This window comes from Esox lucius, chromosome 19, assembly GCF_011004845.1.
Source record: "Esox lucius isolate fEsoLuc1 chromosome 19, fEsoLuc1.pri, whole genome shotgun sequence".
In the NCBI taxonomy this organism is placed as follows: domain Eukaryota; kingdom Metazoa; phylum Chordata; class Actinopteri; order Esociformes; family Esocidae; genus Esox; species Esox lucius.
Window position 1 is genome coordinate 45,655,503 of NC_047587.1, and position 12,265 is coordinate 45,667,767.

Consider the following 12,265-nt stretch of genomic DNA (forward strand, 5'->3'; position numbering starts at 1 on the left):
TATGTTTGAATCCCTTGTTCCGCTTGCTTGTTGGAGCAGGGGACCAGGCATCAACAATTCGATGGACATCACTAATGCTTATTCTAGGCAGGTCTTGGAGACATCTATTAAAAACTGAAATTTTGGGCGACGCCAGTGATTGCCTTAAATAAACCGGAAACTCATATGCCGACATCTGGCTAAAGCGGAAGTTCGTCCATGCTTGTGCACAGAGCCTATAGAGGTTGTTGTTTTAGTCCTAGAATAGGCTTAATCTGTGTATGTGAAACCGGCCCATAGACATATATTTTATTTATTCAGAAATATATTGTCCGAAGGTTTTCAGAAATATATTGTCTAAATTTCTTAAATGTATCTGAAAATATATTTACAATACATTTATTTTCTGTATGAGCAGGAACTCTGGGATGTGTGGTGCCTAGAACAGCTCTTGGTGTATTATATCACACTCCTTCCTGCCTTATTGCTTAATAATAGAACTGGCAATTCTTTGCATTCTAAAACGAGTAAGATAGGACACTTGATTTAAACATTTGATGTAATTGTTGAATACATATGGCCTCATAAAAATAAAACAGTTCTTGATGGCGATTTGGCTAAAAATGTAATATAAAGATTAGCTGGTTTCACTTGACTCCCAAAAGCTTGTGGTTGAGATAGTCTATTACATCTGTTTTCATTTTATTTAATTCCTGCTACAATAAATTGGTAACTGTCAATGAATTTAAATAATGTTTGGTTCTGCTCTATATAGTGGGGGTGCCCATGCAATATTGTGATAGCAAACGTTAAGTTCTCTATTCAATTCTATGGCTCCAACCGCCTCTACTGCACCCCGACTGGCGAACACGACACTGTGCTCGACCAACAACGATGTTCGGTACCTAGGCTAAAGCACTCTCGTTTAATCTGCAGCAAACCGAGAGGAGAGGGGAGCAACCTACCCAAACAGCGAGAGAGGAAGAGTCAGGGAGAGAGAAAGAGGGGGAGAAAGCAACGGGAGGAGAGTCAGCACGTTTGTGGAGTAAATAAGAACGGTTGGACCTGTGAAGATCTATAAGGATTGTGTGTTATTCTTTGAATAAGCACAACTGCGCTGATTCGTAAAGTATTTATTCAGGCAATCAAAATGTCATCGTCTGGCAAAGACAACACTGGTGCCCAACATGCCAATTACGTGGGACCGTATCGCTTGGAAAAGACGCTTGGCAAAGGACAGACAGGTTGGTTGAGCTTTCTCATGACCAAACTGCATCCACCTCATTCACCTTCACTAATTGCATAATCATGCATCGGCTATCGGACCACTCTGTGCGGGGAGGGATATCGCTGTCTGGGTTGAGAAAGCTGATTATGTGTGATTTATTGTGTTTGTGGACAATGCTGTTGTAGTCTACCCTATAGCCTATAAACTTGTTGGTTTTCGGGAGCCGATGTGTTTTGCTGTGTTGCTTTCACGTTTGTGCTGAAACATTGTGTGGGACAGGAGAAAGCAATTTGGGATGCTCAATGTTCTGTCTGAAGCCTTGGTTGGGGTTGGGTGTGTATCTTTGTGTGTGCGCACCCACGCACGCGAGAGCGGGATGAAAATGAACTTCCCTACACCCTTCCTGTTTGCCTTGCCTTCTTGCCTCGTTACAGTGTGTCCTCTGATTTGAGCACTGAACGCAGAACTAATCCTGATCTGCCTGATACCTTGATCTATTCTTGGAAGGCTACGCAACATTTCTCCGGATGATGCATTTTTGTGTGGGGAGACTTTCCATAGAATGCTTGACAGACTGGTCTTGGAAGAAGGCTGATTGTCAAAGGATTTATTCAAGAGCTATATTCGGGGTAGTGCAGGGAATTGCAAGAGACCTCATGATAACATATAATAAGAATACTTTTCTATACCATATGCATGAATCGCATGAATGTATTGCATTATCATACAGTGAATGTATTGATTCACTGTTCAAAACAGTACTGATAATATCACCTTATGTCTGCTGCAGAGGGATGCGAGAGAGTGATGAGAAAATGTGTTTCGATCAGTCGTATAAAATGAAAAGTAAAAAATAAAAGTCCTGAAAACTTGCTAAGAAGGAAAGATACTGGAGTTTTGCTGCATGTACCGCCAAAACTTTTGTGTTTCAAAACGATATATTGTCGAATATTACTAAAACGCACATAGGAGTCGATATTAAGACATGCCAGACATTTAACGAATCATGAATTAGAACATTTAAATGTTTGTAATCTATAACCTGCCTTTGGTAATAAATTCTATACATTAATCTTAGACCATTAGTATGATCTATAATGCAAAGATTGACATTGGTGAAAATAGTCAACTTTAATTTACACAAATTGTAACATTAAAATACACTAATGGTCGTCATCAGGTTTATCTAGATTTTTTGTGGTGGTATTTGCATGCTGGCTATAAGTAACAGTTGCCACGGCAGCATCACTGTGCATGGACCCAAAGTCAGCTGCAGACAGTAATCAGCAGAGATGAGAGGAGAATGATGCAACATTCTTTGTGCCACCCGAAAAAGGAGAGCTTTTCTGAGTCCATCTGTTGTCTGTAGTGTCACTTCTCATGGCCAGGCCAGCCGGTCATGCTGCGATGCTTGGTATTGTATGCTCTGGCCCTGAGGTGAAGTTTCCCCTAGTTATGCCTAGAAATCGAGGATCAGCCTTCTCTGCCCAATCTTCACCTTAACCATTAGAGGGGTAAATGCCATATTGCTACAAGATCATAGTCTAGAAGCAACAAGCAAAAAAAAAAGTAAACTGAAATATAATTTCAGGACGTATTTTTTTTCAATATTTTGCTATATGTACACTCACCTAAAGGATTATTAGGAACACCTGTTCAATTTCTCATTAATGCAATTATCTAATCAACCAATCACATGGCAGTTGCTTCAATGCATTTAGGAGTGTGGTCCTGGTCAAGACAATCTCCTGAACTCCAAACTGAATGTCAGAATGGGAAAAAAATGTGATTTAAGCAATTTTGAGTGTGGCATGGTTGTTGGTGCCAGACGGGCCGGTCTGAGTATTACACAATCTGCTCAGTTACTGGGATTTTCACACACAACCATTCTAAGGTTTACAAAGAATGGTGTGAAAAGGGAAAAACATCCAGTATGCGGCAGTCCTGTGGGCGAAGGAGAATGGGTCAGAGGAGGTCAGAGGAGAATGGGCCGACTGATTCAAGCTGATAGAAGAGCAACTTTGACTGAAATAACCACTCGTTACAACTGAGGTATGCAGCAAAGCATTTGTGAAGCCACAACACGCACAACCTTGAGGCGGATGGGCTACAACAGCAGAAGACCCCACTGGGTACCACTCATCTCCACTACAAATAGGTAAAAGAGGCTACAATTTGCACAAGCTCACCAAAATTGGACAGTTGAAGACTGGAACAATGTTCCCTGGTCATCATCTTCCGCTTATCCGGGGCTGGGTCGCGGGGGCAGCAGTCTAAGCAGGGACGCCCAGACTCCCCTCTCCCTAGACACTTCCTCCAGCTCTTCCGGGGGGACACCGAGGCGTTCCCAGGCCAGCCGGGAGACATAGTCCCTCCAGCATGTCCTAGGTCTTCCCCGGTGTCTCCTCCCGGTGGGACGGGCCTGGAACACCTTCACAGGAAGGCGTTCCGGAGGCATCCGAAACAGATGCCCAAGCCACCTCAGCTGACCCCTCTCGATGTGGAGGAGCAGCGGCTCTACTCTGAGCTCCTCCCGGGTGACCGAGCTTCTCACCCTATCTCTAAGGGATTGCCCAGCCACCCTGCGGAGAAAGCTCATTTTGGCCGCTTGTATCCGGGATCTTGTCCTTTCGGTCATGGCCATAGGTGAGAGTAGGAACGTAGATTGACCGGATAGATTGCGTACATTCAGACCGGATAGATTGCGTACATTCAGATGGTAGAGTCAGAATTTGGCGTAAACAGAATGAGAACATGGATCCATCATGCATTGTTACCACTGTGCAGACTGGTGGTGGTGGTGTAATGGTGTGGGGGATGTTTTCTTGGCACACTTTAGGCCCCTTAGTGCCAATTGGCCATCGTTTAAATGCCACGGCATACCTGAGAATTGTTTCTGTCCATGTCCATCCCTTTATGACCACCATGTACCATCCTCTGATGGCTACTTCCAGCAGGATAATGCACCATGTCACAAAGCTTGACTCATTTCAAATTGGTTTCTTGAACATGACAATGAGTTCACTGTACTGAAATGGCCCCCACAGTCACCAGATCTCAACCCAATAGAGCATCTTTGGGATGTGGTGGAACGGGAGCTTCGTGCCCTGGATGTGCATCCCACAAATCTCCATCAACTGCAAGATGCTATCCTATCAATATGGGCCAACATTTCTAAAGAATGCTTTCAGCACCTTGTTGAATCAATGCCACATAGAATGAAGGCAGTTCTGATGGCAAAAGGGGGTCAAACACAGTATTAGTATGGTGTTCCTAATAATCCTTTAGGTGAGTGTATAATTGATGTAATTGCATATGATATGTTTGTGTGTGTGGGGATGGGGTTTGGTATGTGTGTGTATATGTGACCTGTGTTTTAAAATTCTTTGCATGGCTCTTGAATACCCTTGAATGAATATGAAATCATAGACCTTTACAACAGCTTGACAGATTTACTTTGTTTATGTAGAATAATGGCGACCAAGTGCTCTGCTGGGTGGACATACAGATAGAGAGAAAGTGGGGGTTTTCATGCATGTCTGTGTGTTTGCAGGCTTGCATTCTGTATGGGTGTATTATTATACTTGCAGGACAATATTTGGGTACACTGGTGTGGTTAAACGTGTGGTAAGCATGTAATGTGCTTCAGAAATCCCTATCAGATATATTTCACTGTAATGTATCCTTTGGCTTTGTAAATGTGACTACACTGTTGGGAAAGGCTCACTGGGCTGGGTTTAACCATGGGCATTTTTCTGATAAGGAAGGGGAATGCTTTTGTCCAATGGGATTGTCTCTGGTGATAATAGTGACAGAGTGAGACCAATGGGTGGAACTTTGGTGATCTTCCCAGTTCCAGTTGGGTAATTTTCTTCATAGTGATTTCTTACCCGGGTTTGTCTGTGAGGAGGAGACTGACGGCTGTCAGTTTTGCCCAGCCAATTAAATTGTCTGAGGAGATTGACGGTTGTGATCAGCAAATTAGCTTGTCTCTGGTGACTGTCCCACCCAGTGAGGAGAGTAGTTGGTATTAATGGAGTGGAAGGGTTGGACTGACTGGCCTGCACTGAGCCATTTTGCCTGGTTCCTGTTCATTAAGTGATTAGGGCTGAACACACACAGTACGTAGAGATGGGAATAGGGGGAGAGGGGAAGAGGAATATGCACACACACACAGTGCAAGCTCTGCTTCCTGGCTTAATCCTCTGCACAGCCAAAGTCCCCTCAGCTGTCCCTCACGCACTCACATGGGACACTGTGGACCAGTGCTGCTACAGGCTTAGCTGCAGTACACCACTGTACTTCTCCACCAAACAGATACACGGCTACGATAATAAACCACGGCACTATGGCTACATTATACTGACATACAGCTTCACCCAGGAAACCTCTGCACAAGAGATCACAGACAACTCTTTACCACCCAAATTCCTTTCAATTTTTTTCTCTCTCTTTCTCCCTCAGTTTTATCTATACTGTATAATTTGCTCTCTTTATCAGCCCTTTGTAGACACATGGGTCCTTCTACAGGTGTTTTGCTTTTCCTGAGCTCAAGTTCCATTCCGGCTCTAGCCATATCAGCAGTTTCTCCAGTCTCCTTATCTGCCTTTGTCAGTTGTGCACTGGAGATCCATAGAAGCTGTCTTCCAGCATGGTTGGGTCCTGATTGGGTCTGAAGCCATTTTGAGATCACTGATACAGTTCACTAATATGGTGAATCCATGATCGGACTATGTAGGCCATTGTAATGGTGAGCTGCACTGTGTATGTGTGTGTGTGTGTGTGTGTGAGTGAGTGAGTGTGTGTGTGTGTGTGAGTGTGAGTGTGAGTGTGAGTGTGAGTGTGTGAGTGCATGTGTGAGTGAGTGAGTGTGAGAGAGAGAGACTGAAAGAGAGGGAGATAATATACATGCATTGTGTGTGTTTAGTGAGTTTGTATGTTTGTGTGCATATTTCTTGTATTATTTTTTATTTCTATCACTCTTTCATGCCCCCTCATCTTCAGCTCCAACTAGCTAAGTATATTGGCCTGGTATAAAGTCCTTATAAGCTACACCACTCTGTAACCAGAAGTTCCTTCAACGAGGAAGTTCCCTCTCCCTTTCCTAATATAGGCACTCAGTCTTTACCATACAAATTCACCAACCATAAATATTCAAATACACTTGATCTATATCGACAGAGCCCTTGGCTCTCTGTCTGTACAGCTGCATAAGGTAGCATAAAACCATTCATTTGACAATGATTGATGACCAGTTATAGGTGAATCGGATCAATATGAATTCCTAGCGATTATCTGACCAGAGGACGGGATCTATACCATTTCACAGCACATCATATTCATGATGATGACAAGTGAGAGGTAAAAGCCTAGTCGATGGAGGCCATGGAAACTGCCAGAGAGTAAAAGAAAAGTGTTCACATATTATTAACAATAGCAATAGCACATTTTCTCTTTTCAATGTATTTAGGGAGTATGATTATCTTCTATTATACCATGGTGTAGATGCAACAACAGCACCAAGAACTCCACTTCAGTCAGAGGCGGTTTATTGTCTCTCTCCCTACAGGCATGGGTCAAAAGTAGCACACAAGTATCATTTAGTGTAACCATTTGGGACGCATGTTTCTATTGGCCAGTGTTTATTAGGTCAACACAGAAAACAATCAAGATCAGACAACCAGTGACCCAGTCATGGGGGCAGCCCAGCAGGGTGCATCGTGGCTAGGCCATAGCTATCTCTCCCTGGCAGTGTGGAATTCTCGATGTGCTGGGCCTCGGCTGTTTTCACTGCCCGGCAGGAGGCGAACTGCTGCCCTGAAATGAAGCTTAAGTGGTATCTGGCCGGTGTCGAAGTGTTTGTACCAGAGGCATCACTAGGATCACAATACATTCAGGGCTTAGCCCCCCCTCCCGCCACGCCCGGGAGAGAAAGTACAGGGTTTTGAATGTACACACGGAACATTTCGATGTACACGCTAGTGGCCTATGCGTCTACATTGTCATAATACGCAATCGGAATTACAGATGAATAGATCAGGGGATATTTTTGTATTATTATAATTTTTTGGTCCGTTTCAGATCGGGGGCTTTTCATAAAAAAACCGGGGCTATAGCCCCGGACGCCCAGGGCTAACGACACATCTGGTGTGTACACTGGTGCATATGTCATTTTAATGTGCTTTGCACATGGGCCTGTGTGTATTATTGTGTGTGTTAGAACGAGCTTTGCATGCAAAGGAGTTCTTGTCCTTTTGGTCACCTGGCTTGGAGATCAGACATAGAAACATCTCAGGGCTGCACACTTGTCACCTCAAGTCCATTACAGTGCTGCAACACACAAACGCACACAGATACACACACCCACACAAACTGACACGCCCAGGCACACACAACTGTCCTGAAATCTCATGCTGTGACCCCCCCAGCCTCATCATGTTTGCCATTTTATCAAATAATCAAGGTCTCTGTCAAGGTCTCTGCATCTCCCTTTCTTTCTCCTTCCCTCCCTCCATCCCTCTCCTCCTTTCATCTGCTATTTTCTTCCCTCTCTCTTTCTTCAGTGAGGATTCATACAGCATCCCAGTGGTTTGGTAAATCAGACAGGATCTCTGTGGAATCGCATCAATTGGAGTGAATGTATATACAGTGGGAAGAACAAGTATTTGATACACTGCCGATTTTGCAGGTTTTCCTACTTACAAAGCATGTAGAGGTCTGTAATTTCAATCATAGGTACACTTCAGCTGTGAGAGACGGAATCTAAAACAAAAATCCAGAAAATCCCATTGTATGATTTTAAGTAATAAATTTGCTTAAAATCATACAATGTGATTTTCTGGATTTTTGTTTTAGATTCCATCACTCACAGTTGAAGTGTACCTATGGAAATAATTACAGACTTCTACATGCTTTGTAAGTGGGAAAACCTGCAAAATCAGCAGTGTATCAAATACTTGTTCTCCCCACTGAAGCCAATGATTCTCCCAGATTAAGGATGGGGAATAAGGAGTAGAGAGAAGGAAGAATGGGAGGATAGGTGAAAAATCTTAGGGCGTGAAAGTGGTCTTGATTTTCAATGGCTGTGTCCAACATAACATTCCATTTCCAATGCAGTGCTCTACTTTTGACTAGAGCCCTATAAAGATATCAGTGCAAAACATTGGTGATAGGGTGCCCTTTCGAAAACAACTAACAGTATTGGATTGGAGGTTATTACTTAAGCACTTTATTGGTAATTCCCTTCATTATTTTCTCCTCCTCCTTCATCTAGCCTTCCTCCCTCAGCCCATTCTTGAGCACCAAAGAAGAAGCATCCTTTTGAATGAAGGTCATAGTTGTAGGCTGGTTAATGCCCCTGGCTTGTGTATGGGGGGTTTTGTGTCTGTGAACACACAATGTTTCATGACGTATGTTGTTGGGCTTTCTTCAGGGCTTCCTATAAGGCTTTGAAGAAACTGCATCAACTGTTCTTGTGGTTTACTAGTGCATCCACTATGGGTGTCTCCAAAAAATCTTGGTGCACCTGTGTTGCGCAGTGGTTTTAAGTTGCTGGCTAGCAGTACAACTGCGTCGCTGTGGTCAAGTGTTCGAATCTTGGTTGCAGCATGAGGGGATCCAGCATGTTGTGATTTGGCCCAGTGCTACCCTGAGTTGATGTGTGCAATCTCAATCACGGTTGTAAAGCTGGGGTTGTAAAGTAGAATTATGTCCTGTGAGGTTGAAGGACAAAGAAAGAGCAGAGACCTGGAGGTGTGATGTAGTAAGTGGACAAACAGCATTTAATAAAGATAAGGTCAAGTGCATTTGTAAGTGGGAGGGGACTGGGAATGGGTGAGGTTAGTCACCCAGTAATATGAGTGGTGAGCAATCATCAGGAAATTAATCTTATCAAGGTGTTAATTTCTTATAAAGGTGTTAATACTTTTTTCATTGAGGAACTCCAAGGGCACCTAGTGGATGATATATTACAAGAATGCTAAGATTGTGTAGAGAAGTGACATTGACACCATATAATTCAATGGAGTACATGGCCAGGTGAGTGAGAGGGAAGAGAAATAATCTCCATTTGTGAAATGAGTAGCTTGCACCACGAGGACCAAACAATGTAAAACATTGGATTTTTAAACTGGTTTCCAGGGTCTGACTAAACACATAATCTTGCCATTGTGCCATCATGGCTGCCTAATCATCCCCAGCTGCTAGTTCCCTATTCTCGTCAGTGTAACTAAGAATGTTTCCAGCCAATTGACCGTAAAATTAAAGAAAATCAAGGCAAATCAGAAACCAATGACAGGTCAATTTTTACACGCACACACGGACAAAAACAAACACAGTACCACTCATCTGCTCCCTGTACACCCACCCTTTTCCCTTCATACCTCCCAGATTGCTGTGAAGTAGTGTTGTTGGGTTATCGTTTGATGTTATTTCACGGTAGCTGTCTTTGGACATGGCAGAGAAAATGGGAAACAGAAACATTGCCTGCATCTCCAGTGGCACCCTAAATACTGGGCTCTGGTCCAAGGTAGTGTACTACATAGGGAGTGGGGTGACATTGGGACAGAGTTTCGTGTTTAGTCTTTCTTTCTCACGGCCAGTCCAAATTGCTCCATCTATTTAGGAGAATACTCTGTTGCTTCTATAAAATATATCTGAAGTGACAGCCCTGCAATCTGTGGGTTTTGAGATTGCTAATCAATGTGTGTGTGGGTATGTGTGTATTTGAGATTGCCTGAATGATACATTTTTAACTACTTGCTGGTATTTATGTGTGTGTGTGCGTGCCTACATCCCTGCTGGTATCTGTTGGTAGTGGGGGGCATTTAAACATCCAGTGTTAAACGTCTGTGTGCTTCTCAGCTTAATTAATGCCTATAAGACTCATCTCCTAACACGCACGCACAGAAACAGCCTTTAAGACCCTGTCTCTAACACATTAACTGCAAGGCTCTGTGAGAAATGCTTGGTTGCCGAGTCGGGTTGCAGAGGATGGTTGTCTGGTTGTCATGGTTTCCCTGCTGCTTCTCTGGTTCCCGGTCAGGCCATACAAAGGCTCTCTTTTTTTCTTTCTTTCTTTCATTCTCTCTCTCGTTATCTCTCGTATTTACCTATCTCTCCCAATTTCTCTCTTTCTCTTTGTTTTTTCCTCTTTCTTTCTGTTTTTCTTCTTATTTTTGACTTTATCTGTCCCTTAACCTCTCACTGTTTTTACCTCTCTCCCCTCTCTGTGTCTCTCTCTGGAAAACAGACTGGGAAATCTCTGTATTTGGATTTGGGAATCTGTGTGTGTGTGTGTGTTTAGGTGCATTTCAACATGTTTTTGTGTGAATTTGTTACTGTACTTTTCTGACTTTGTGTGCATCTGTGTGTGTCTGTCTCTATTTTTGTGTCTTGTTGCAGAACTGTCTGGCTGGCCAGCTCATCCACACCCCCCTCTCTCTGTGCTGTGTGTTTTCATTAAAGCCCACAGATTAGCACATGTAGGAAACCCAGGCTTTGGCTGATGTCCTGAAAGCTAGCATTTAGCATTAGCTTGTTACTTATGGCCTGCTTGCCTGTCCTCAGATTTGGGGTTAACACAGGGAGCTGAAAGGGGTTTGTCTCTCCTTCTGTTTCACTGAAGTGACTCCTCCCAAAAAAAGATTAATAAATAAACTGCTAGAAATGGGATGTACAGTGGGGAGAACAAGTATTTGATACACTGCCGATTTTGCAGGTTTTCCTACTTACAAAGCAGGTAGAGGTCTGTAATTTTTATCGTAGGTACACTTCAACTGTGAGAGATGGAAAATCCAGAAAATCACATTGTATGATTTTTAAATAATTAATTTGCATTTTATTGCATGACATAAGTATTTGATCACCTACCTACCAGTACGAATTCCGGCTCTCTTAAGAAGCCCTCCTGTTCTCCTCTCATTACCTATATTAACTGCACCTGTTTGAACTCGTTACCTGTATAAAAGACACCTGTCCACACACTCAATCAAACAGACTCCAACCTCTCCACAATGGCCAAGACCAGAGAGCTGTGTAAAGACATCAGGGATAAAATGATAGATCTGCACAAGGCTGGGATGAGCTACAGGACAATAGGCAAGCAGCTTGGTGAGAAGGCAACAACTGTTGGCGAATTATTAGAAAATGGAAGAAGCACACACAGAAACAAAATCGGCAGTGTATCAAATACTTGTTCTCCCCACTGTATGTATGTGATGATATTGAAGTGACTAAAATGCAGACTTAGTTTTTCAGACTTGTGTCAATGCTAAAACAACAAAAGTACTCCATAACCAATTCAAATGAAACCCTGAAAAATACTGTGGAAATGACAATTATAAAGCATTTTGAAAGTAATGTTGTTTTTTTATGTACACAATCCGGCACTGGCCATTTGAATAGCTAAGCTATACTAATATGAGGCTATCTGGTTTGCATATGTTGTTACCCCAGGAAAAGTCATTGTTTGGAACAATTAATGTTTGGAAAAAAAATAATTAGATTATAAAACATTTCTAAGAAGGCTTAACTCTGCCTGTCTCTCAATTGGATCATAGGTACATGACCATATTTAACCCCTGCGTTCACACACACACACACACACACACACACACACAATTTCTTTAGCTCGTTTTTGTTTCTTCCACAAACTGTCCTGTTCTTTTTGGTTTAACATTTAACACATTTAGCACACTCTCTTATCCAGTACTTGGCCCCCATGGGAATCGATCCCCCAACCCTGGCGTTACAAGCTCCATGCTCTGCCAGCTGACTTACAGGGTTATCTTTAACTTGTAGCTTTGTTTTTGTGTTATGTCAGTTTGATTGGAACAACTGTGTTTCAACAGGATTATCACACATTTTTCTGTATTGGCATGGTCTGTTTTGGAAAGAGGGAGTGATAAGGGAAGGATTAAGCGAGAGAGAGACAAAGAAAGCAAACATGTCACCTCTTCATCTCAGTATGGTGGCTTTTTACTCATCCATGGAAGCTGATTATGGTGGTTTTTTTTAGATCATCGCCGCATGTGTTTATGTACATGTGTGTGTATATAT

General features: G+C 42.8%; 1 protein-coding gene across 5 annotated transcripts in view; it reads left to right on the plus strand.

The window, feature by feature from the left end:
• Positions 1-829: 829 nt before the first annotated feature.
• LOC105008069 (serine/threonine-protein kinase BRSK2) overlaps positions 830-12,265 on the plus strand; it is an 864,007-nt gene continuing 852,571 nt past the window's right edge. For all 5 annotated transcript variants that reach the window (XM_029115106.2, XM_029115108.2, XM_034288278.1 and 2 more), the window contains exon 1: positions 830-1,223. In XM_029115106.2, the coding sequence (XP_028970939.2) occupies positions 1,130-1,223 (94 nt within the window). In that variant the 5' untranslated portion in view covers positions 830-1,129. The remainder of the gene's footprint in view (positions 1,224-12,265) is intronic.